We start from the raw sequence: 25138 nt of genomic DNA on the forward strand, positions 1-25138 counted from the left end.
TATCCTGTGGCCTCCGCTTATCGCAAACCGCCATCGGCTACCATGCGCGGGCGTGCCCTTGGGCACATTCCAAAATAAAAGTGTATTAGTCACTGAACTACTCGTCTACACTTTCGCCATCGTCCTCACTAGCGCTGCCGTCGTGACCACTGCTGCGGTCCCACAGCTCGTCGTTCTAACATCGTCGTGCAGTGAAATCCCGCATTTCGCAAACAGCCGCATCATGACATCGCGCGGAATAGCTGAAAATTTTGCCTCGCTGCAGCTGCCACACCTGTATCACCTGTTGCGAATGTTTAACTTGCGGCCCGGCGCACAGTTGTTCAAATGACAGCCATCTTGAATGTAGCTGTGAACGAGCGCCGGTCGCTTACCGGACCCAGAGCACAATTGACGAATGACGAAGCACTATATTAAAAACTTGTGAACCACGGCCGGCAGTGGTCAAATGTGTCAGAGCGAAAGAGAAACTACGTGTGAGCGGCGTTGGCTCTTCCGTCAGCTACCAACACTCCCCAGCGCTGCTGCGGTTCCGACTGGTGGTGCCGCCGTGACGAACAGCGGCCATTCCATCAACTGTAACCGCTCCCTTGAGCGCCGCGGTTGAAAGTAAACAAAAAAAACTTGGGCGATGCCTATTAACAGCATAATGCAAATGCGTTATTGGGCCGCAGCCGCTTATCAGCAGCCGCAATCTGCGGCCATGTGTGGGGTTGGGAGTGGGCTGGTGCTGGTTTGCTGCTTATCGCCAGCCACCATCCGCCGCCGCGCAGTGTGGGGATGCGGTTTTGCGCATTGACATAGCCAGTTCCAAGAGCGATGCGACGGAGCCGCGCAGCAAAAATTCAACCATGCTGTAGCATGCCTGATATCTCGTTTGTCTCGCTTTTATTTATGGTGCGATGCTTTGGTTTCGATTTTAAGTCGACCCTCCTATTTCGGATTTTCAAATTTTGAAAAAAGGTCGAGTTACAATTGTGTAAATATGGTATTTCCTTTAAAAGGGTATAGACATCTAAGTTTTGGGTGTGTATTTTCTTTGTAGTGATGTATAAAGCACTGGTATAAATGGATTAGCATGTGTTATTCATCTATGACTGCCAAACAACGTCTAATCAAATTTTTCTCATGCTGTTTTGGTATCAACAGCTGAGTGGTGGCTATGACGTCAAAGTAGCGTATAGGTCATGCAAGGCATAAAAAAACTGATATAATTTCTGCTTCGTTGTTTTAATTTGCTACAATGCTAAAGCCAGCTTGCTTCAATAGCGGGAATGACAATAAAGAAACAGCAATTCTATTGCGGCTTTTGCATGCCTCACGTGACCTAAACACAACTTTGACGTTACAGAACTATTGAAACCGAAACAGCAAAAGTGAAAAATTGATCATAAATTATTAAACGGTGGTAGGCAAATGCAACATTGCGATAATGTATAGTAATGTCTTATACGTCACTGCAAAGAAGAAAGCATGCCACCAAAATCAGGCATCCATATTCCTTTAACAAACACTTTGGAAACCAAAAGAAATGAAAAACTGCAGGCAACGGGAGCACACAGTGAAAAAATTGAAACGTCACGCAGGTCGAGCATAAAAATTTCAAACTATATGCGAATTACTCCCGGCAATTGTGGTGCCAGTAATCCTTTTGATGTAGGAAAAGTGGTCAGTGTATGTCACATGCCCACCACAGCAAACACTGAGGTTAAGGATGCCTCTCGATAGTTACCGACACACTGAGTATGGCAAAACATAAGCACTCAAGGCGGAAAGCTGGGCTAGTTGGTGTTTCATCATGAATTAAAAGACTAGCGCATATAACAGAGACACAGACAAAGAAGTAGACACTTCTTTGTCTGTGTCTCTGTTATATGCGCTAGTCTTTTAATTCATGATAAAACATAAGCACCTATGCTTTTCTTAAGCTGTAATCGATCACTAAATCTATCATGTGCAGTATGACAAGAGGCACATGACTACCTAAGTGCAAAGACAGATGTTGAGGGGACATCCAAAGGATACTGTATGCACTGCCAAGCACTAGAAAGCAAGACGAGAAATACAGGCAGCAGAAGGAACATGCACCTATCCTTGCGACCAACGGAATTTAACCTGGCTGATTATGACCCTCCAAAAAGCACAGTTGCCAGACACTGAAAACATACACCAGGAACAGTCACTCCAACAGTTACAAACTTACATGTAGCGATGATACTCTGTAGTTGTTTGATCAGGATAGTAGCGCCTACATAGAGTAAAAATTTGACACAAAAATAATGTAACAGTTTTTCTACCAAGTGTATACAACACAAAGTGCAAACAAACAAGTCTCAAAAAATGGCAGGACTGATTCGGGCATGAACTTTAGCTTCCATTTTTCAATGTTTTTCAATGTAGTAGCATTTGCTAGAGGCTGACTGCATTTTATACAGAAGCAAATACAGGTGATCTTGAGAATGCTTGACAATTCACAAGCAGAGGCTAGGTGCAACACTTACCGTTGCACATGGAAGTTTAGCAAGCAACTCTAGAAGGTCACAGGCAACACAAAACTTCTCGGGGCTGCATAATGCTACCTTCACTATGGAAGCCTAAATATAGTCAACAGAAAAATAAATGATAGAATGAAACAATAGCAATTTTGTATGTGAATGGGCAGACATACAACGTACACCTTAAGGCTGTGAAACCCACCTAGTTTTTTGCGAAGCTCATTTCAAGCCACAATAAAAATTATGGTATGTAGCAGTATACTGCTATTAATGTGACATTTCAAAACCCCTCCACTTTTTTTTCACGACTGATGAAAATTATTCTATGGCAGTGAGATGTGTCTGAATGATGTTTAAGCATTATGATGTCAAAAGGAAGCAAAAGCATGTTATAGCCTAAAGCACAGTGTCCATTAACATCCATCAAAATGTTCCCAAAACCTGGCTCTGGGTTCAAAAATCTCAAACCTGGCTGAATTAAAGAGCTTGAATGAGTTATCTGACCGTACACATTCATGAGGACAATGAAATGCTTTTCTGTGATTTCTACCTTCAACACTACTATGCTCACAACCTTGTCAGTAAACCGAACTTTCCTTTGTAGCCAAATAGCTGCTTTTGGGTGAATGCCAATCAGTAATTACTTCTATGAAATCTTACTATAGATCTACTTATTACAAATATTCTCCATCTTGGGAGACTCCCCACACACTGGACCAAAGTGACTATCCTGGTGAGGCAATGGTCTCGGGTTTGAACCCCAGATCACAAATAATTTTTCTTTTAACGGCGAAGTTTCTGTGGAAACTGTACCGCTTTCCTTTGCTGCTGTATAGTTGCTCTTGGGTAAATGCTAATGAGTAATCACTCCCTTACTACAAGTCTATTCCACCTTGGGAGGTTTTGCTAAACATTAGACCAAAACCACATCAACTGCTAGCCTGAGGTATAAACAAGCCCGACGCCTGAAGTAATGAAAAACCCGACCTGCCACCACAGTGGCGATAAACCTACTAACCATGACGAATGATTAGACGCAACAGGGCAGAGGCAAGGAGTTACCCAAAATATAGGACTGTGTGGGAGACGTGGGGGAGGGGGGCATGCAGACAAAATGTGCATGTGTTTGGAAGTGTGTGTCTGTATGCAAGAAAAAAAGCAGAGCATGAGAGCAAAGGAAAGCAGCATGCACAACGGTGTGACAAATTTACACCTTTGCCTAAGACAGTGCGAAAGGAAATGACTAATTAAATTTTCATTTGGCCCCTTGTATTAATTACATCATAAAATAAAAAACACGGAGTTGGCAAGCACTAAAAGCTATGCATGTGCATTAGAGCCCGTGAAGTACAATTACATCTGTGCTTTTCATGCAAGGTTAAAGAAGTATAGACACCAAATTTTCGCTGGCGTGTTTTCTTTCAAATGATGCATTAGACGACAGTATACATGGCACAATATTTTGGGCGAGTTGGTTATGTACTTCCATATTAACAGCGCAACTACGGCACAAAAGGGGAGGACACAGTGCTGTTGTGTCGTGCCCTTCTTTTCTGCCATCGTTGCGCTGTTAATATGGAAGTATAATGCATGGATCACCCTGCGATCTTTGCCTACGAACGCTAAATAATTTGAATCAATTTCTTGATGCTGTTTCGGCTTCAGTCTCATCGACAGAACGATGGCTGTGACGTGTAGGTGGCGTTTCACATAAGGCTGATATGTTGTAGTGAATTAAAATTACGTTTGAGCTAATATATAGCATTTTTGTGCCTCATTAGATCTGAACAACTACACATCACAGCCAGAAACCGAACCTGAAACATCAAGAAGAAATCCAATTATATACTTATTGGTTGTAGGCAAACACCACCACCATGTATTTGGAAGAACACATCATTTGGAAGAAGAAAACGCAACTAAAATTAGGAGCCTACAGCCCTGTAGGAGAGAAGAAAATTTTCCTACTAATCCAGAGCTAGGCATCCTCTTGTCGCAGCTAGTTAATGCCTTGTGTACAAATTCAAGTCTCACCAAGAGGCAAGCACCTGTCCTAGGCACAGCCATTCAAGGAGCACTAACACAAACTTCTGAAGTGGTTTGATTTTAGCATATATGTACTAACAGCAGCAAAAGTTTACAGGACACACACTGTCAGCAAAAAATTATTGTAGCTATGCCTTGCAACCAAGTTGCATGGTATTGTTATCAGCAGATAGGGCATGCACATCCCCCATTACCTTGACACATTTCAAGAGACCGGATCACGTGACTTGTCCAAAATATTTTTTTTGTTCACTCGCGTCCCGTAAACTTTTGCTGCCGGTTTAGATATGCGCCTGGTGCTAGGAAATACAAATATCAAAAAGTGCTGAATATGAATGTAGGTCCAAAAAATACACTGGTGCGATCATAAACCCTGAGCGAACAACCAACTTAAATGTGGAGCACCTCGCAAGTTAAACACTGACATGATGAAAACAAGTTGCTGCTCTATACAGAGCACCGCAGTGCAGGGTGACACGCCTTTGGCTTGCGACCTAGCGACCACTAGGTTTTATCAGCAATACAGCATCCTACACCCTGCCCCTTGGCAGTCGAAATCAAAATTGGCAGAAATAAGTGAATCTATGCTCATCATTCACTGAGCACTGAAAATTGCAGCTCTCGGCCATCATCGAGGTCAACCACAACTTTTCAAGATCAAACAAAAAAAATAAATCAGTTATGTGTCACTGCTTGCTGAGGGATGCTATGCATGGGCAGTGAAACCAACCTCTGCACTTTCTCCACGAGCTCAGTGCGCACAAGGTGCTCTTCCTCTTTGGATTCCGTCTTTCTGTTAATGATGCTGTGGCCAGGAAGCAGGAGGAGTTGGGATGGGGAATTGGGTTTAAAAGCAGGGCAAGAAGGAAGGAGGAAGGCGTGAAAAGCGTGAGCATCACAACACAGCGGAAGTGGCGCCGAATGGGTTGCACAAAAGAAGCAGGCAGTGTGAGTGGGTGTGCCAGCTTGTACATTCACCCCTTTCTACATGCTACTGTTCTGCCGAACTGAAAGTCGCTTGACAGCAAAGGGTGTCGAGTTCTTGCAGCGCTATTCAGTAGTTTTAATATGGCAAGCCATGTAACGGTATAATCACATGCACAAAAGACAACTGAGTGGGATGTCGCCTGAATATGTAGTTGTTGTTTAAGAGAACAGGGTACAACAACAACTCAAAAATGTTACGCTGCTTAAACAAATACCGACATTTTTTTCCTTGCAACAGTTTGCAAATTCTTTCGCCACCACCTTAGACTCAAAGATGGTTTCAGTAATAATCATTAGTCACCTCAGACACCTCCTCTTCAGTATATTGCACAAAATAGTAGGAGAGCTTTAAGAATGGTTACCACAATGCAGGGAAAGAAAAGTTTAAAAGAGACTGCTTAGGTACTAAACGCAGAAGCTTCTACGCACTTCTCTACATCTTCCAACTGCCATGCACAAGAGCATGCAGAGGAATTGTCCAGGCAACAAGCAACGACCAGTGTGAGAAAAAAAAGAATGAGGGGCATTGGCCACCATGCAAATGAGCCACACCAGGACTCACAGGTGCGAGTCTGTCATCTTGGGCCGTGTCTCTCGTTCGTCGTCGGCCCCAAAGTTGCCAACCTGAGGAGGTGGTGGCCTCCAGCCGTAAGGTGGCTCCTCGGTAGAACCACTCACCGAGACACTCGATACACTCACTGCGTCGTCTCGGTCCCGAAGTTTGATCTGCGATGTGTGGTAAGGGGAAGAGCCAAGTTGTTACAAACCATACAATTGCGCAAAAGCTGAGGCTCGAACATCTGCACCTCTGTTCAGTCAGCTCCAACCACACAAACACAGCTGGTTTGATTGAACCATCTTGATCATGCAGAGGTTGTAATGTCCCGAAGTGAACCATGGGCTAAGAGGGACGGCGCAGTGGAGCATAATTTAGATCTTTGGGTTCTTCACCACGCACCAACATTGCCCAGCACATGGCTGTGTTTATATTTCACCTCCATCGAAATACAGCTGCCGTGGGCGGGATTAAACCTCTGACCTTGGGATCAGCAGCTGAACACCAAACTATTGAGCCACCACGGTGGGCTCCCATAGATATTTTATGGTTTAGCTCCTTGAGCAGAAGATACAGTTGACATTTCTGTTGAGCGAACACTTTCGGCTCAGAACAGATGGTGGTCATCATCCGCAATAGCAACTAGACAGTGGTGCAACCTGCCGAGGCACACGAGGACAACTATGACAAAGAACTGTGATGGCTGCTTGCTTCATTGCTTGTAAGTTGCCAGCAAACACCCACCAGCATCTGCCCAGTCAGTTCAGTGAATTCACACACAACAGATATCTTTCATTCCTGCCTGAAGAATCAAACAACGGCAAGTGCATGTTTTTAGAAAGGCTTCTAATTACCACAAGTGCTGAGTGCACGAAACTGACAATAAAATGAAAAGAAACTGTTAATGCTTACATATAGTTTCACAGTAAAACTCAAAATGAAACATCTGCAAAACCTGTCAAACAAGCCTACACATAGCAGCAGCAAATGAAAGTAAAGGAATTTCACAGCAAGGTGCAGTTTATTTTATTTTCAGCCTGTTGGTACCACCAGAAAAAGTGCTGGGATATGTTGGAAGTAAAATCACAGCAGATATGAGCAAAAACTAAATGCAACAGCTAAGCCATTTTCTTAACAAGCAAGTATAGTCCTTAGGGTTGTGTTAAGTCATATTGATTCCAACCTTTTAAAAAAGAAGAGAAAGAGGAGGGTTGGCTAGGGGGTCAGGCACAGAGGCACAGTTTTTCTCCATACAATCAACACGTCGTTTGCTCTATTTAGAGGACTACGGTGAAAGATGTAGTACACAACAAAATTGACATGGCTGCACCGTAAAATTCATAGCGAGGGGCACGCTCACCTTCTCAAGCTGTGTTGCAACAGTCTGGCGCTCTGCTTCCAGCTGCCTTGTGAGCAACTCAAACTGGGCCTCCTACACAAGGAAAAAAAGTCCAGTAATTAAGATCCACTTAAGTAATTAAAACAGTGCCCCAAATAATACAGCTGCTCCAGCAATATAGCTGACAGCAGCTGTTTGGGGGCACTCAGGACAACTTCACACAATTTTTTTTTCTTTAAATATTGACTCTTTGGCTCTTCATGGCTGTGCTGATGTTTGTTCAGCACCACAAATGCAGTAACTGTTGAGAAAACTGGATTTTTCTCAGCATTTTTTCCCCAACCCCTAAAAATGCAGTAACTGTTGAGAAAACTGGATTTTTCTCAGCATTTTTTCCCCAACCCCTAGATTCAAACTAAATTGTCAAAACCAAGGACCTGGCGATAACCTTTGGAAGTGAAAGGTTGTGTAGCCCACTACCAGAGAACAAGGTACACAAAAAGAATAAATCTTGATATCGCAGTTGGCTTGTGAAAACATGGTGGCAGTGACAACAGCATTTTGTTGTTTTCTAGAAAGTAGACATTCTGTCATTAGAATGCAGTGCCCTATCCAGCAACAGAGCTAACAGCAGCAGTTTAACTAAAGCTTTGTTTTTTCTTTTTCCAGAATGGTCTATCACTTCAACATAAGTGCAAAATCTTGAAATCACAAATATTCTTGCTGTATTTTGGGACAAGAGCTAAGCAGAACACAGGTGAATGCATTAACCTGTGTCACAGCAACAACTGCAAAAGAGGTGGAGCTTGCAAAAAAAAAAGGTGAAAAACACCCCTCCCTATCCCCTCTCCTTGTCCCCTCACCTCTTTCAATTCATTTCTCCATTATGCCTGCTATCTTTTATTCCACTATCCCAGCTCAGGTGCTTCAGTATCAATGGCAGATGCTGGGGCTAGATAAAATCTTTTCCTTCCTTTTTATTATTTTACCATTTACTACTACTAAAGGGCAGCACAGAAGTACTATTGTCACCTCTGGTAGTTGTCCGCCCAGCCAACTGAAATTGCAACAAATAAAGCACAACAAGAACTCTGAAATGAGTGTTAGACACAGATGACACTCTTTTGGGGCCGCAAAGAAAATACCAGATTTCAAACAAACTATGCCATATATAGAAACAATTGCACTGGTCAACAGCACACAAAGCAAGTCTCCAAATGACAACAAAAGCCCCAAGGCCCGTTTCCATGGTAGCAATGTAAGCATCAACAAAACTGAAAAGGCAGAACTAACGTGTCTCTAGGAGTAAGGAACAAAAAAAGACTACAGATTTAAAAAAAAAAACACGAAAGGTAGCTTGGGCAAGAGTGGGACCGGTATTCTCCCAATATGAAAAAAGATCCCCCCGCCCGAAGAAAGACGGATGTCGGAATAAAGCTTGGAAGACCAACAGACAAGTTGTGGGGAAAAGGACTACAGTAACAGGCACTGACGCCAAAAAGTTCAGAGCGAAAAAAAATTACCCCCAATCCGAGACTGCACCCGTGACTTGTTTTGTCGGGAAGCGAAACCACGCAAAGGTGGACCGAGCCGCGAAAGGAAACACGACAGGCGGGGGATAGTATCGCGACGCACATCCTTCCCACAGTTACGTGCAACGCTGAGGAACCTTGCGCAACGTGACCAGCACTGCGTCATGGGAACAGAAACGAAAAAATCTAGGTGCACTTAACTGACGTCTCCTATTACCGTAGGCTCGTGGAAGGGGGGGGGGGGGAGGATTTTGAAATTAATGGGCTTTTGTCGTGCGAGACATGTCATACTCGAGTCATAATTTTTTTTCCCATTTGGCCTCCATCGGACTGCGATGCGCGCTGTGGCCGGGAGTAGTACCCGCGACCTTGCGCTCGTAGCTGCACACAATGGCCACAAAGTTTGTTCACATTGTACCGAATAGGTTTTCTACGGCCCAACGAAAAAGTCGCCCGCATTTTCGCAAGGAATATTGTTACGAAGGTAAAACGCTGTGACTTCTGCGGTCTGCTCTAAAAAATCACCTACAGCAGGCCTAATTAAATAAACGACAAAATAAAGGAAGGCACAGCGTAAAAAAAAAAAACGCGCAGAACACGTCTTCATAATGAGATAATAAATGGGCAGGAGTCGCAGGTTCCCTGCCCGCTGTTTGCCATGCACTATATATTTCAGCAGCTAACCCAATCGCTGCTAAGCTGCAATTAAGCGGGAGAGGCGCGGTGGGGTGGGGTGCGGTACCAGGCTTCTATCATCACCTGATCGCCCCGGAAAACGGCGAAAAAGAGAAATCCTACGAGCTTATTTCAGTAACGCTTGTTGCGGGCTCAGCTGGTAAGTCCCTGTTGCGCTAACGTACTTCCGAAGAGAGTTCATTGCTTCAGCCTTATCGGCGTCAATAAACGCCACAACTACATATGGAGCCCGGCTGCACGCAACTTCGAGACGCTCCATTTGCCCTCCCACACAACTTTCCGTGCAACGGCGCAGTCACCGCAGTATCGCTTGGGCGGTGGCGGGTGCTATCGATCATTCATCGGCTTTACGCCTTTCCCTCTACAGCGACGCCGCCCGTGCATCCTCGCTTCTACACAGCGACCCAGCACGCACACATCCCCGCAGCAGGGAGGGGGGGATCCCAACGAGGCTCCGTCAAAAGTGCAGCGCATAAGATATAAAATAAACGAAAAGGTTTGACTGGGTCCGCTGATTGCGGGAGGGTAGAGACGCGGTGGGGACAACAGGAGTGGACTTCCGCGGCTCAACAAGCGCGCATGCACGCACACAAGGAAGTAGTAGTGGTGGTGGTTTATTAAAGTAATAATTAAAAAGGAAGGAAAAGATTTTTGCTAGCCCCGGCATCAGCCATCGATACTCAAGCACCTAAGCTGGGGCAGCGGAAATAAAAGGATAGCAGGCAGAATGGAGAAATGAATTGAAAGAGGTGATGGGACAGGAAGAGAGGATAGGGGGAAAGGTAATCTAGACAAGCGTCATGTTTGTAAACAAAGGTGGCGCTGCGGTCGGCAGCGACGCTGGGCGTAGGCAAAACGCAGCACGCCTACACTAATGTGGCTACCTACACTGCGCCAAGCGACGTGCCTTCGAAACCAACTGGTGTATGCGAATATTTCAAAGCGTGCGCGTTGCTTGTGGTTAGACATTTTAACGCGACAGCGTTAAGCAGCTCGTGTCGCAGAAAAGCCGGCGTCGTCGGCGTCTTTGGCCGTGAGGGAAAAATGGCGCATCTCGGAGGACACCTGAACTGCGCCGTAGGGGAAAGGATTTTCCTTCCCTTACGGCGTAGTACAAACCCAGGAAGAATTGAGACAGGCGTAATTTCCTTTCCTTAAAACCTATTTAGGCCGCCGCGGTGGCTGAGTGGTTATGGCGCTCGGCTGCTGGCCCAAAAAACGCAGGTTCGATCCCGGCCGCGGCTGTCGAATTTCGATGGAGGCGAAACTCTAGAGGCCCGTGTACTGTGCGATGTCAGTGCACGTTAAAGAACCCCAGGTGGTCGAAATTTCCGGGGCCCTTCACTACGGCGTCCCTCATAGCCTGAGTCGCTTTGGGACGTTAAACCCTCATAAACCACAAACCAAACCTTAAAACCTATTTTCATTTGAATTTCCTTCCCTTATGGTTCGGTTCGGGTGTCCACCGAGATATGTGAGACAGGCGTCCTTTCCTTTCCTTTCTAAGCTATAAAATTTTCCTTCTTATTATAGAATTTATTCATGTGTGCGCATCCTGCTTGATCGGAGTGGCTGTGTTCGCCAGGTTCTGATCGACCTACAATGTGAAAATTCAAATAATTTGGGAAATAACACAGCGCGACTTTGTCGAGATTCTAGCGTCGTTGAACCGGTGTTGAAACGACACACTTGTTGAAATTCGCGAAAATGAAAACAGAGCAGACCGTCGTGCGTGCTACTACCAGAGTCCGGTGCTTCTTCAAGCGCGGCACGGTGTGAACGCTGAAGGCGACTGGCGGCAGCTTTCTGTCTTTTTTTTTTGCGCGAAGTGATGTTCGGGACACAAGGAATATCGCGCCTAAACTTATGCTGAGAGCACGACAGAATGAGAACGAGTTGCATCGTTACTTGATTTTTGCACAGTTCACTACGCGACCGAACAGCAACGATGCGAAGTCAGAGACACGAACAAAGTTATCAGATCTGAATGCAGAAACGCAATATAATAACCCAAGGGGCGAAACGAGTTCTGCGTAATAACGGTAATAATTAGGCGCGAAGCCCATCCGTCGCGCCGAACTTGTGCTCGTCGGCCCCTGTCCGTGTTGTGCTCGCGCTTCCTTCCTGCTGTGGAGTTCGGCGAAGTTGGTCATGGGGAGGATTCCCTGAGGACCACCGCGAGGGTGGGTGAGCCCTCTGGGGGAGACGTGGCTGCAGGAATGCCGGAAGCAGCGACGACAATAGCGTCCCCACGTGTTCGAACAGGAATGCCGGAAGCAGCGACGACCATAAGCGTATTCGTTCCGGTCCTCAGACGACGAAGTGCGGTATCAGTGTGGTCCCCTTCGGTCACGCTGGGGTTGAACAGTTGCCCGAGTGCCGCACCTTCGACAGAGCTTCCGCGTTCCGGTCACCAGTACAAGATCTTTCAACCCCTTCTGGGAGACAGCCTGCATTCCTATGTCATGCAGGCGCCTTCAGGGTCAACATGGGCGCGGTCCGGACACGTGCGCGCCCACCTGGAGGCCGCGTGGACAACATGACCGGGTCCTGTTCCCTTTCCCTCGACCGAGCTGCGAGGAAACATCAGGACCGCCCTGCCGTGGGCGGTACCATCAGTGCCATCGTGTGATTGGACATCATTCTTCGAACTGTATTCCCCAGCTATGGATCTGGGGAATACGAAGAGTATTTAAGGAGCTGCTGGTTTGGTACCAGAGGAGAGCCCCTTTCTTGAGAGATACCAGAGACTCCCGACTGCTAAGAAGCTCTCTTTACTGAGAAGCACTCTCAGTTGCCCGTACTTGTACATTATGTAAACAGTCATTGTATAAATTTAGCCAAGTTTTCTTCCTCCGATCGTCCTCGTCTCTTCTCCGGCCCAGTCATGCTACCTGAATACCAACAACCCAACACAACTGGTGGCAGCGGTGGGATGCTGCTACCTGAATCCCAACACCCGTCGCTTTCGTGCCTATATGACTGCAATAAACTCGTGGAAACTTATGCCGCTTCCTTACTTCTGCATTGCGGCTACACCAACCGCACCACAATTTGTCGGCACGCCGTGAATTGTGCCCAAAAACACGCAAGCATGGCGCACCCAATGCGGAAGGTCCCGCTTTTTGCCTATACAACGAAAGTCGCTGCTGACGCCAGCGCCGCCGCATCTCTTTGGCGTCACGGCGTCACGCTTGTCTACACGCAAACTATTTACACAATAGGAAATGTTAGTTCGTGATGAACCCACACACACAACGGAGAGATTAGTGTTTCGGCTAGACAGACGGCATTGACGGGTTTTTAAACTGCGCGGTTTCCGGCGGCGAGCTGTGTGTGCTCATATCCGGAGGCCGCCGCCCCACGACGAAGGCCGGAAGACGGGAAGAGCAGAAAAGGCAACTTCTAAACGGACCCGTACCTGTACTAGAGAGTGAAGCGTGTCTCCTTTTTCTGGCGCAAACGGCCGTGACCAACACACGGAAGTACGCAGACACAGTGTACCCTTACGAAGACCTGCACTGCATTAAAAATACAAAGGAATACGTGCAGATCTGTCCTGCAGTCAAAACCTAGAACCAGTAAGTGCACCGTCTCCAGACCCTCTGCATCCTTGCTACGACGAATTAAATAATTTCCTGCCATCTTCCTTCCTTCTGATGACGCGGACCCTACATCAATGCGGAGTAATGGTCAGTTGTCCGCCTGGAACCCTACTCGGACGCGGAGCAGACCGGACGTGCCTCGCATCGCCTCCATGTTTTTTTCTACTACATTACAACGGAATTCACCCTTTCGTCACGAAACAACCAAAGCATTCGTGAAGGTCACAGGATCCGTTTGACACCTTCGGAGCCCAATTCCGTCCACTTTCTGCTGCCCCACACCGCCGACGCGCTAAACCTAGCGCGCGGCGCAGTGCTGCGTTCTTCGCCACACCTGTGGCCGTCGCTGCCCGGCTTGGCTGTCTCCGCTCTGCTGGCGTTCGCAGACATCCAAGCCGCCAACTGACATACCAAGTTGGCGTGTCCATCACCCTCGCCGAGCTTGCAGCCGACTCACACTGGGTACGTGCCGTGAAGGCACACCAGCCCACCGTCTCGCCACCGCCTCCCTCGAACCCATCCGTGACCTCTCCTTCACCGCCCAACACTACCGTCTTGTACTGACACTCCACGTCGTCACGCTCCCCTCCCTCGCCTCCCTGCGGAGGACTTCAAAATCGTCATCAGACCGGGAGGGGTTTGACCTCCGCACTACCAGTAACGGAGCCCTGCTACAAAACCTCTGCACCCTTGTCAACACCGCCGACCGACCGTGTACGGATCAATTTGTACAATAACTCCCTCACAGTGAGCACCCCATCTGAGCCGCGCGCTCGTCTCTACTTCCGGGTCTCGGAACTTCGCCTAGGTCCATTTTTTTACCCCCTGCGTGCCTACATAGCCGCACCCGACAACGCCCTCCGCGGAATCATATACAACGCCGTGGACTCCCCAACTCGGGAAAAAAAAAAGACCTCCAATCCATGAATGTCAACTACGCCATCGCCGACGTGTCAGATGGGACGCTCCAAATCCATCCTCGCCTTCGTCGGCACAACCACCCTCCCTACCACAATCGCCTTCAACTGCGGGATCTACCGATGCCACCCGTTCCGCCCGAATGCCGAGGTCTGCACGAACTGCTGGGCTCCAGGACAGCGCGCGGACGTCTGTACGAAGCCCAAGTTCGGCCTCTGCGGCCAGGCACACAGGCAGTCGAGCCCCCAACCTGCGTCCCCTGCTGCATCCTGTGCCCACGTCACGGACTCGCGCCCGTGCACTCAGATTCGAGCGGAATGGCCTGTCGTCACCGCCAGTTACCTCCCCCACCAGAGCCTCCCACCGGGCCCATCATCAAGACCTCCAGGCCTTCCCGCCTCCGTCGCTGTTCTACCTCCCGTGGTGCCCGATCGACCACCGCTCCGTCTCCTTCCCGCCCAAGTCCGAGGCGTCCACTATCCCCGCCACCACATCACCGGTAAGCTGGTAATCGCAGCCTCCCACGCCGGACCCCAAAATTACGGCCCTCGAGGCAACTATCGCTGCCCAGCGGCACCAAATTCAGGAGCTGTCGCGTCAGCTGCAGGCCGCGCTAGCGCGTTTGTCATCCTCTGCTCCTCCTGCTACAATAGCTCCCGCACCTCTACCACCGCCGCCAGCCGAGGAGCCGATCAACACGGCACCCTCGGCTGCGTTATCGTGTGCCTCCTCTCCAACCCGCAGCACAAACGCCGATCCCCCTCCAACGCCGTCGCACCCGAGCGTGACGTCGTTCGTCAGTCTCGTCCTAGGAGGCGTTTGGGCAGCGCATCATGGCCCACTTTGTGCAACTTCAGAGCGTCGCCAGCATCGATACTCGCGTGGCCACGATCAAATTCCACCTCACCATCTTCGACACGAGGGTCGCGGTTGTAGAAGCCCGCCAGAGAGCGACTGAGGCCACCCTCGCGCACCTCTCACTTCCCGCCTCACCTACCCCTGCACTTCCTCCAACTCCGTCCGAGGACCTCGCCGTCCATCATGGCCAGACACCCCCGGCACCTTAACCTCTGGCAGTGGAACTGTCGGGATTTCAGCGGCAAGCGGAGCACCCTGCAGCAGCACCTCCAGAACATCCCTCCTGACACTCTTCCCTGCGTCCTAGCACTCCAGGAACTCCTAGCTTCCGTGAAGCTGCGCGACTACGCCTCCTTCCATCCTCCTTCTGAGGCCCACCCCAATGTTGCCACGCTGGTGCACCGCAACCTTACTGCTGCGCTGCATCAGCTGGATGTTTCGGACTGTTCCCATCTTGAAATCCTTCCCAGCCGTCGCACTCAGGCGAGACTCTTCGTTCTCGATGTGTACAGTCCTCCCAAAGCCCGTTCAGCCCCTCTCCTCCTCGTCCTCAGCAAAACGATCTACTGCGCAGGCCGCAACGCCCTGGTCATTCTGGGCGACTTCAATGCACCCCATACCAGCTGGGGCTACTCCCAGAACAGCCGAAATGGCAACTCACTTTTGACTTTTGTTCAGAACGAATGCCTTTCTGTCCTTAATGACTTCGCTAGCCCCACCAGGAGTGGATCCAGTGTCCAACGAGACACCAATCCAGACCTTGTCATCGCCAAAAATGTTGCCAATACCACATGAATTAATACAGGGGTCTCCCTTGATAGCGATCACTACGTCCTCTGCACCACTTTCCCTCTCCCCTCTCTTGCTCGTACCTCTACTCGTCTCACCGACAGTTGACTGGGACCATTTCCCCTCGTCTCTCTACTTCCTCTTCTGCTCCTATCGCCGATCTCTCTGCCCGGAGTGAGACCCTATTGGCGGACGTCCGCACTGCCACATCAACACTCCCTGCAGCACCACACTCCACTACGGCAGACTGCCGTCTGCTGCACCTTTGGGGGCTTATCACACTGTCCACCGCCGCTGGCAGGCCCGGAAACACAATCGCCGCTTTCGTTTGGCCCGGCTGGCGTCGGCAATGGAGAAGCACTGCTCCTCTCTTCTTCGGCAACAGTGGGGCCAGACCTGCGATCGCATGGCCGGCGACCTGGGGCTCCGCGACACGTGGTCGCTTCTCAGAGTGCTGCTAGACCCTACGCACACCAAAGCTTCCCAGCGCAAGGATATCTCCCATCTCCTTCATTTCTCCCCACTCACTGATGATGACTTCCGAGCGACCCTTCGGAACCGCTAGCTCTGCACCAACCCCCATACTCCGGCTCCCCCAAACCCGGTCTTGATGCGGACCTGGGCGAGGTTCGTGCGGCGCTACTCACACTACGCACCACCTCGGCGGACCGCATCACTAGCAAAGCACTCCGCAACCTAGACACCCCCTTTCTCGAAGCCCTTACTAACCTTATTAATACACATTGGCAAGCTGGCACCCTTCCTTCCTCGTGGACCCATGCACGTGTCTCTCATCCCTAAACCCGGCAAACCTATTGCCCTAGAACACCTCCGCCCTATCTCTCTCACCTCCTGTCTCGGCAAGCTGTTCGGGCACGCCTGCAGACTTTCCGAGAATGTCTTACACCCCACACACCACAAACGCACTCGAGCTATCCTGGCGCTGGACCTCACCAAAGCGTTCGACAACGTACATAACACCGCCATTCTGGACGCTCTCTCCTCCCTCCATGTCGGACCCCGTGTCCATGCTTACTTCACCGGTTTCCTCGCCCACCGCACAGCCGAAATCTCTTACGGCCCACTCCCTTACAAAAATTTCTTTATACAGTCTATAGACTATCCGTAGACTTCTCTGTATAAAGACTATAGACTCTCTATAGACAAACCCTAGAGAACAGTCTACAGGCAATACAAATCCAACAGACAGTCCATAGACAACCTATAGGTTTATGGCCATACACTTTTAATAGTCTTGTCTATAGATAGTCTATATACTGTGACTAGACAAAAATAAATACCTATAGGAAAGCAATAGAGACATAAGAAGTCTATAGACGGTCTACAGACCATTCTTGTAAGGGCTTCTTTCTCACTTGGCAACAAGGGTGCCCCCAACGTTCTGCCTTGTCCCCTCTTCTTTTCAACATAACCCTCTTCCCGCTGGCACGTGCTCTGCGCACTATCCCAGCGCTGTCTCATGCTTTCTACGCCGATGACATCGCCCTCTGGGTGACCACCGGCAATCTTGGCGGTATGGAGACCACCCTCCAGGCGGGTATGGACGCGGTGGTGACTCCCGCCCGGGCTATCGGGTTGAGCTGCACACCAACCAAATCGGAGCTTTTGCTCCTGCCTCGGGGAGTGGCTCCCTTTTCGCCCTCTCCCTTCACCGTCAACCTGGACGGCACACCCATTCCTCTCGTCTCCTCCGTCCGCATCTATGGACTATTTCTTCAGTCCAATGGCAAACACACCACCCTCATCACTCGACTCACAAATACTGTACATTCGCCTCATACGCAGCATTGCCAATCGCCACCACGGCATGCGAGAACATGACCTCCGCCGCCTGGTTCAGGCCTTTGTTCTAAGCCGCTTCATCGATTCTCTTCCTTTCTCGCACCGAGGACAAAAAATCAACAGCCTCATTCTCCAGGCGTAAAGTCGGCCCTATCGCTTTCCACACCTACCTCGACGGCTCGGCTGCTGTCCACGGGCGTCCATCGCACGGCCCAGCTCCTCGTCTTTCCCGCACCCGCCCGGGTCGCGCACTTCTCTCCACCCTTAAGCTCTCCCCTCTTATTCCAACCTCACTGCGCATTCCTTCCCACGTCTCCTCCCTCCTACCGTTCATCCCCTCCCTAAGAATATGCATCCTGAACGCCACACCTCCCGCAGAGCAGCGCGAGCCTCCGCGCTCTGGCGTGAGTACGGACGTAAACCTGCCGCTGCTTACATGGATGCCGCCCCGTACCGCCGCTGCCCAGCCCACACCCTCGCAATCACTGACAACTCTCTCCGACCCACTCTTACCGCCTCAGTCTTTACATTTGCACAGTAGACGCCGAGGAGGCAGATATTGCCTCGGCGTCTACTGTGCAATGTAAAGACTGAGGCGGTAAGAGTGGGTCGGAGAGAGTTGCTCAGTGCATTGCGACGGGTTGTGGCGCCCCCGGGCAGCGGCATCTTACATTCTTGCACCGGCCCCTGGCCCCATCAAGATCATCTGGGTACCCGCTCACACGGTCTATCCTGGCAACGAGGCGGCTAATTCCATCGCTCGCGAATCGACTGACCGAACAAGCCCGGCCTCTCCGGGAATGGATACGCGCTCCTCAAGTGCCCCCTCTCTCGGCTCACTCTCCCCCCTCCGCACAAATCCCTTCCCCAACACCAACAACGCTTGTGGCGCCACCTTGAGGCCCATACCTTACGTCTTGCCCTCCACTCGCCGTCCTATGCGACAGCCGACTACGCTCACATCCTATTCTACTGCCCAGCACAGCTAACCAGTCCGCAGCAGTGCATGGGATGCTACTTTGTCCAGCATGCACCGATTGATTGATTATAAAATAGAAGAAAGGCAACCACATGCCACCAGTGCGATACCAACCCATGACCTACGTGTCGAATACAGCGCTGTACCAACTGAGCTATGGCGGCGGCTATAGCCCAACCTTTTACTTTCGAGTGCACTTCCGATGCGTGTGACCAACCCTTGAGAGCACTCACCAGCGCCACACTCGCACAGAGCGACGGACGCAGAACGTCCTGCAATACCGTAAAGGCGGAACCGCATGGCGCGATTTCAGGCGCGATTGACGCGCGGATGGTGGGACGCGCGCGTCATTTTGACGCGTGCCCAGTATGATCCGTCACGAAATCGCGCCGCCGCGTGCTCCTACTCGGAGGAGAAAAAAACGCCTCGCGCGGCGCGTCCGGGGCGCGTCCGCCAATCAGATTTTAAGTAAGTCACGTGGTATTTGGTCACGTGGCATTTTTGGTTTTTGGTTTTGCCACTAGATGGCCCTACTCTCTGCGCATCTCGACGGAACCTCTTCGGCGCATTTTTTTTTCGCTCTGCAGAACCGGCGCGCAGGTGAAAAACACGTGCTACTGTTTCGTGCGCGCATCGTGTTCATCGAAAATGGAGAAAGCAGTCTTCAACGAGGCCCTTATCACGGAAGTGGAGAGGCGCCGCGTCCTGTGGGATATACGCGACCGCCTCTTCTGCTCTGTAGTAAGCGCCCGACACTCCATTTTCTATGTCGAGTTGTAAACAAGCAGCGGCCTCTTGGCATGCAGAAAGTACATAGTCGCAGTTTCGCACACACTCTTCCTGCTTGAAATTAAGCTTGATAAATATACTTCGGAAAAAAAATGTCGTTGTGTAATTACACTTAGATTATTTCTATTGCAGTGTTGTGTAAGTTTAAGGGCATAATACATATGCGGTAGCAGGGACAATTCATGTCGTTGGGAGTTACGTTGTCTGGCAACCCGGAAAACGCGCCGCGAAGGCGCCGCTCCCCTCGGGTGCTCGCGCGTTGACGGCAACGTGGGCGTCCACCGCGCGTCGCGTTTTTCGCTCGCGGAAAACGCGCCATGCGGTTCCGCCTTAACAGCCACGCGGAACGTGACCTAACCGTGAATTGAGGCGGCATCCGTGCGAGAACCCTTTCGTAGTCGCGGGTTCGGATACCACAGGTGGCATGTGGTCGTTTTTTCTACTTTCCAACCATTTATATTTTGAAGCAAAAATGATTACAACACGAACTGCCCCACTGGCCAATACCACAAAGCAAAAAAAGAAAATTCCTTGCTTTCTGTTACTGTCGGCTTTTTTTTTCTTTCACAGAGACGAATGATATTCGTCCACCTAAAGGTTTCGTAACGACAGCGCGCCTAAATTCTCACTATTGGCGACACCAAAACTAGGGTGCAGTTACAAAGTTAAAAAAGAAGACTCGATTTAACGAATTCACCGACAGAACGAACACGTGACGAGCAGCGCACGTAGAGGGGCGAATGAGACTTGGCAGGGCCTCAACGAAATTTTCTTCTTGACTACGGGTCAAGCAAGCAACGAGCAGGATCGTTACGCATCCGCCGGCCAAACATGACAATCCATTTGCTGGCCATCGGAGTGCAGTGACGTCATCAGAGAAGCTACGGGCATCGGCTGGCGGATGTGCACACCGATTCCCTTTGAGGGCGGGCCAACCTCTACTGGTTCAAGCCCGGTAAACAGGGCGGCGACCACAGACACAAAGGCGACGAGACAAGGCAGCGGCGAAGGGAGGACAGGCGAGGAATGGAGGCAACCCGAATCTTCTCCCTCTCACCCACCTCCACGTTGACGTTGTCCGTCTCCTCTGGGCGCAGATCGGAAACAAACCAGCAGGAAACGCGGAAAGAACTAAAGAAAAGAGAGAATAGCACCGGCGTAGTCGCGCACATCGCCATTCCATTCCCACGACGCCGCGCTATGCTGCAGTGCCGGGGTCCGCTCGGTTGCGCCGGCTTGTAGTCGCGCGGTCGGCGACAGTTTGAGCGCGTGTGATTGCGTTTTCTTGTGTTGCTGCTGTCGTCGTCCGGCCGGTTCGTTGGCGGACGAACGCGCAGCCAGCTATGCTAATTGCCCACAAATATAACGCTAGACGGCTCGCATTCGAGAGAGGTAAATAGTTTTGCCCATCTGTTCTTCAAAGATCTAACCAATAGCCGCATCTGAACAGACATCAACGTGCGATGGAGGAGGGCGCGAGCATGACATAATCGCCGGAAAGGGCTCGCCAACTTTCGCCTGGGATTGTGGGCTCTCTGCTGCGTGTAGAAGTGCGTTATTTGGTTCAGGTGTTCATGACAACGCAATGCAGTGATCGAGTAAGTTGATGTGCCCTCCTAAGAAGGTGTTTCCGATCCCTTTTAAGTTGGCGTTCCTTGCGGCTTGTGACTCATAAGTGTTGCCACTTTGCATAAAGATTCAGCATTCATGTTGAGAAAATGACGCGCGCGATGGGGGTCACTTGTACGCGCACTTGATCATTTGATGGCGGTCATTTGTACGTGCGCGCGCGCGCGCGCGCGCACGCACGCACGCACACACACACACACACGCACACGCACACACACACACACACACACACACACACACACACACACACACACACACACACACACACGTGCGCGCGCGCACACACGAGGGTGCGAGCATTAAAAAGTTACTTTTTTGCGCTATTGTGTGTTCTGTGCTGCACGTAGAAGTGCATTATTTGGCTTAGGTGTTCATGACGAGAGAATGTAGTGATTGAGCGCGTTTATGCACTCTCTTCATTAGTTTCGGAGCCCCTTTTGAAGGTAACTTGAGTGTGCCAAGTTTTTTTTTCTTGTTTTGCGCTTTCCAGCCAAACCGTTCGTACGCCTTCTGACACGTAAACGGAAACCGGACAGGGGAAACCCAAAACGTTGGCGTCGCCACGGAGGGCGGAGGAGACTGCACTCAGACGTGCCCACCGTCGCGCGACACACGGGGGCCCTTGTACGACAAGAAAGCCTCGGTTCGATCGGCACTATAGTTGGCCACAGCAGCACGTACCTCGTTATGAAGCAGGCGGCGACGATGGTTCGCGGAAGGAAAGGAAACTAGTTGCAACAGCTTCCAGTTCATCACCGTCCAGGTCCCTCACCAAGCAGTGGTCAGGATTCGCAGTCAAAAGAAACGAATCTTGCCGCACACGGCTCAAACTTAAGCCACGAGAGGAACGTCACTTTTCCGCCAATTATCTACGCCAGCAAAGGATAAGACAGCCGACGGATAAGCAGCCTTGGCTAAACAGGCTGACGCAGATAAGACGCGCGGTACATCTCTAGATGGCGATAGGTCGCAGCCCAAGTCATGCACCGAGAACGCGTACAGTCCCGCGGGCTAATCTTACTGCGACAGATATCCGGCGTCATATCGGGCACGTTTTCTTCTCCAACGAAGCTATTTCGCTCTACGCTAGTTGGCCACTCGAGAGCCACGCCAAGTGCAAAAAGCGCGACATAAAAGGGCGCAGGAAAACGGAACAAAGGCAAGCATAAAAGCTATAGACTTCTTCAACCGCTCGCAGCGCCCTCTTCGTGGCGCGTCTCCACCTCCAGGTAGCGGAGCGAACCGAACGAGCACACGATATCTGCGCACGCTGGAACGAAGCGCGAAGCCCGCATGCACGCTGCGAGCTGAGCAGGAGGTAAAAGACAGACAGCACACACTCCGAAACGAGGCCCACGCCTTGAAGGAGTCGGTGCTACGGCGACAGTCTCCTGAACTGGTTTCCTCCATTTCCTAGGACCTCCTCGCGCGCTCGTTACACAGTTTCCCCTTCCTTAGTTCTTTCCTCTCTAATCTCGCGAGCTTCGATTTCTGCGTGCTGCTGCAGCCATGGTCCCATGCGTCCCTGGAGTAACATCCCCCCCTCTTCACCTGGTCCGACCGCGATTGCGGCGCGGCCGTGAAAATGGGCGGCGCGTGCACTAAGTTACGCCTACACTGCGTGCATACTACGGGGCAGCGCCGACGGAGCTCGCTGCTGCTGTCGCGGGTGAAGTCGCCCGAGGGGACGACGGGCCTCGTTTCGAGGTAGGTCTTTGGAGGCCTCGCCACTGGCATGGCTATGCGTGCACACCATACACGCCTGGACGCTTGCGAAGTGCGTTCCGGAGAGCCGCTCTCGCTTTACATGCGCAGCAGGAAACAGCGTCGTCCAATAAGAGGACGAAGAGCGCTTCGCCGTCCTCAACCGGCTGGCCAAGCGAAGCCTGGACTGCAAGGGACGCGTGGAACAGACGCTGTCGAAAATGCACTGTGCCCACGAGCTACAGGCGCAAGTAAATAAAAGGGCTCGAGGAACTAGACTGAGCACAGCACCGGGAGAGACAAAAAAGAGCAATGTGGAGCAGAGGACAACTACACATGCTGAGATAAGGAATGAACTTCGAAGGGATTCCAAGAGAACGCAGCCGGGATGACGACATGAGGAAGTGTGCGAGGAGAGGGTGGCGCGGTCACTGGAGGCGGGGGCCGTTGTGCCGGGACTCATGATGATGATGACACAAGTCATCCACCGCGGGGAGAGCAAATGATAAACCAGGAGACCTTTTTTTTCTTGCCGTTTTGTCATCAGCTCAACAAATCACGCGTAACCAGGAAGCTCCAGAACGAGGCGAGAAGGGGCGTCAGTTTGCCTCCTCTTCTAATGAGCAGACATGCGCTGAAGCTGGTCAGCTCCGCCCCATTCAAGGCAGAGTCACTGCGCGTTACATCGTCAAAACACAAAAATACAGGAAAAAGGCCGCATGTATTGGATATTCCCCCTACATTTTGATCTCACCAGTGATTCCGCAAAACCGCCTCTACGGGCAATGGACACGTCATTCGCAGCAGTTTAAGGGAACACAGGGCAACAGAAAAGCACCTCAAAACCGCGACTTCGCACAGTTATTCCACGAACTCCCACGCAGACGCAGAGTAAACACACACTGCCGCTTTCCCCGACCCCCCACGAGGGGTCGCTCACGATCCATACCGCACACCCAGCCAATTCTTTTGTTTTTCTGCTTGCGGCACACACGCGGCATTCTTCGAACAGCTCGACACACGACGTATACAGGCACGCGCCGCACACACCCCGTGTATCTAAGGGCGCGCACGAACGCGCAAACAACGAGATATTGATGTCCACTCCACAAGCCCTTCAAACGGCGACAGTTAGGTCCTCCTAACATACAGGCACACATACTATGTACCGGGCCCTTCCCATTTCGCCTATATTCTACAGTATACATGCGCAAGCATACGGAGCCGGCCCCACAGCGTGGTTTGCCTGGTGCTTCGTCTGCTTGCTTGCTTTTTCTCTCTCACGATATTGCCGTACGTCGGTCCGTTGCTCTCTGCTCAGTTCGGGGAACGAGAGTGCCAGACAGTGCGCGCCGCGATGGTCTTTTAGGAAAAGCGGGCCCTCGCGCACCACCGCGGCGACGCATGCACGCGCCCAAGAGAGCGGGCAACGCACGCACGTCGGGCACGACCGTTAAAAAGATGCGTGCACGGAGGTCGAAACAGCTCGCGCGGCCCGAGGAGACGCTTGGTGAACTTATGGGCAGGAGGAAAGAGAAACTTCACCGCTCTCTGTCTCATGCAGACGCACACAAAGCGCGCGCGTGCGGGGACTGTAAAAGGTGGCCGCGAAGTTTCAAGGCGTCGGTTCGAAACAGGGCATGCAGTGTATGATGCACGGTGAGCATCGCGGCTGGGCGGCCGCGAGGAGACGCAGGCATTTCTCGCGTCTGAGCGGAGCAGCCGCACTACAGCCTGGACAGGAGAAGAGGACCAGCGAGTACTCCAAGCGGGATCAAAGTTATGTAAGGTGCTTCTCTTTTCGGGCTGCACACACGACTCACACGGTTTCCGCCCAGGTTCCAATTATACTCCGAGAGCTGTACGTCCACTGGTGACAATGCCCATTCCCTTTTTAATATTCCGCTAAAATGGGAACTCCAGCTTAGCAGCAGAAATAACAGTTTACTCTCGCCGTCAGCAAAAATGACGAGGTGGGAAGTGGGCCCCAAGAAAAGCCGTTCATTCGTAAGTAAGCCACTGTGCACCAATCGCTTCGACGCATAACGTGCATGCAAATGCGTTTTGCAATCAAATAAATCAAACAAACAACAACGGCGGCAGGGCCGGGACAAGGCAGCGCGCAGCAGTTGGGCCCACGTTCCGGCGGACATCCGGCGGCCGCCCAGCCGTGACGGGGAATTTCAAGCGCGTGCTTCTGGCCGCGAGAACCGCGCACTGACTCGAGAAGAAAAAAGGGCCGCCCAGACCGCACCACGTGAAGCAAGTAACGTATCCCCCCACTCTTGTTTCTTACGCAAGAGGCGACCAAACCGCGTAATATTTCATCTAAAAAAAAAAAGATTTATTCTGCCATCTCCCCCCTCCTCGACCATCGCGCTCTCCAGCCGACCGCGAAGGAGGCACACACACG

General features: G+C 51.0%; 1 protein-coding gene across 19 annotated transcripts in view; it reads right to left on the minus strand.

The window, feature by feature from the left end:
- p120ctn (adherens junction protein p120) overlaps positions 1-25138 on the minus strand; it is a 130947-nt gene that overhangs the window by 63682 nt on the left and 42127 nt on the right. For 8 of the 19 annotated variants that reach the window (XM_077643272.1, XM_077643282.1, XM_077643287.1 and 5 more), the window contains 4 exons: positions 7445-7516; positions 6091-6254; positions 5272-5346; positions 2204-2248 (listed from right to left, as the gene is read on the minus strand). In XM_077643272.1, the coding sequence (XP_077499398.1) occupies positions 2204-2248; positions 5272-5346; positions 6091-6254; positions 7445-7516 (356 nt within the window). The remainder of the gene's footprint in view (positions 1-2203; positions 2249-5271; positions 5347-6090; positions 6255-7444; positions 7517-25138) is intronic. The other 11 variants (XM_077643283.1, XM_077643288.1, XM_077643274.1 and 8 more) reach the window with 2 other exon arrangements.

This window comes from Amblyomma americanum, chromosome 11 (genome assembly GCF_052857255.1).
Source record: "Amblyomma americanum isolate KBUSLIRL-KWMA chromosome 11, ASM5285725v1, whole genome shotgun sequence".
NCBI classification, from domain to species: domain Eukaryota; kingdom Metazoa; phylum Arthropoda; class Arachnida; order Ixodida; family Ixodidae; genus Amblyomma; species Amblyomma americanum.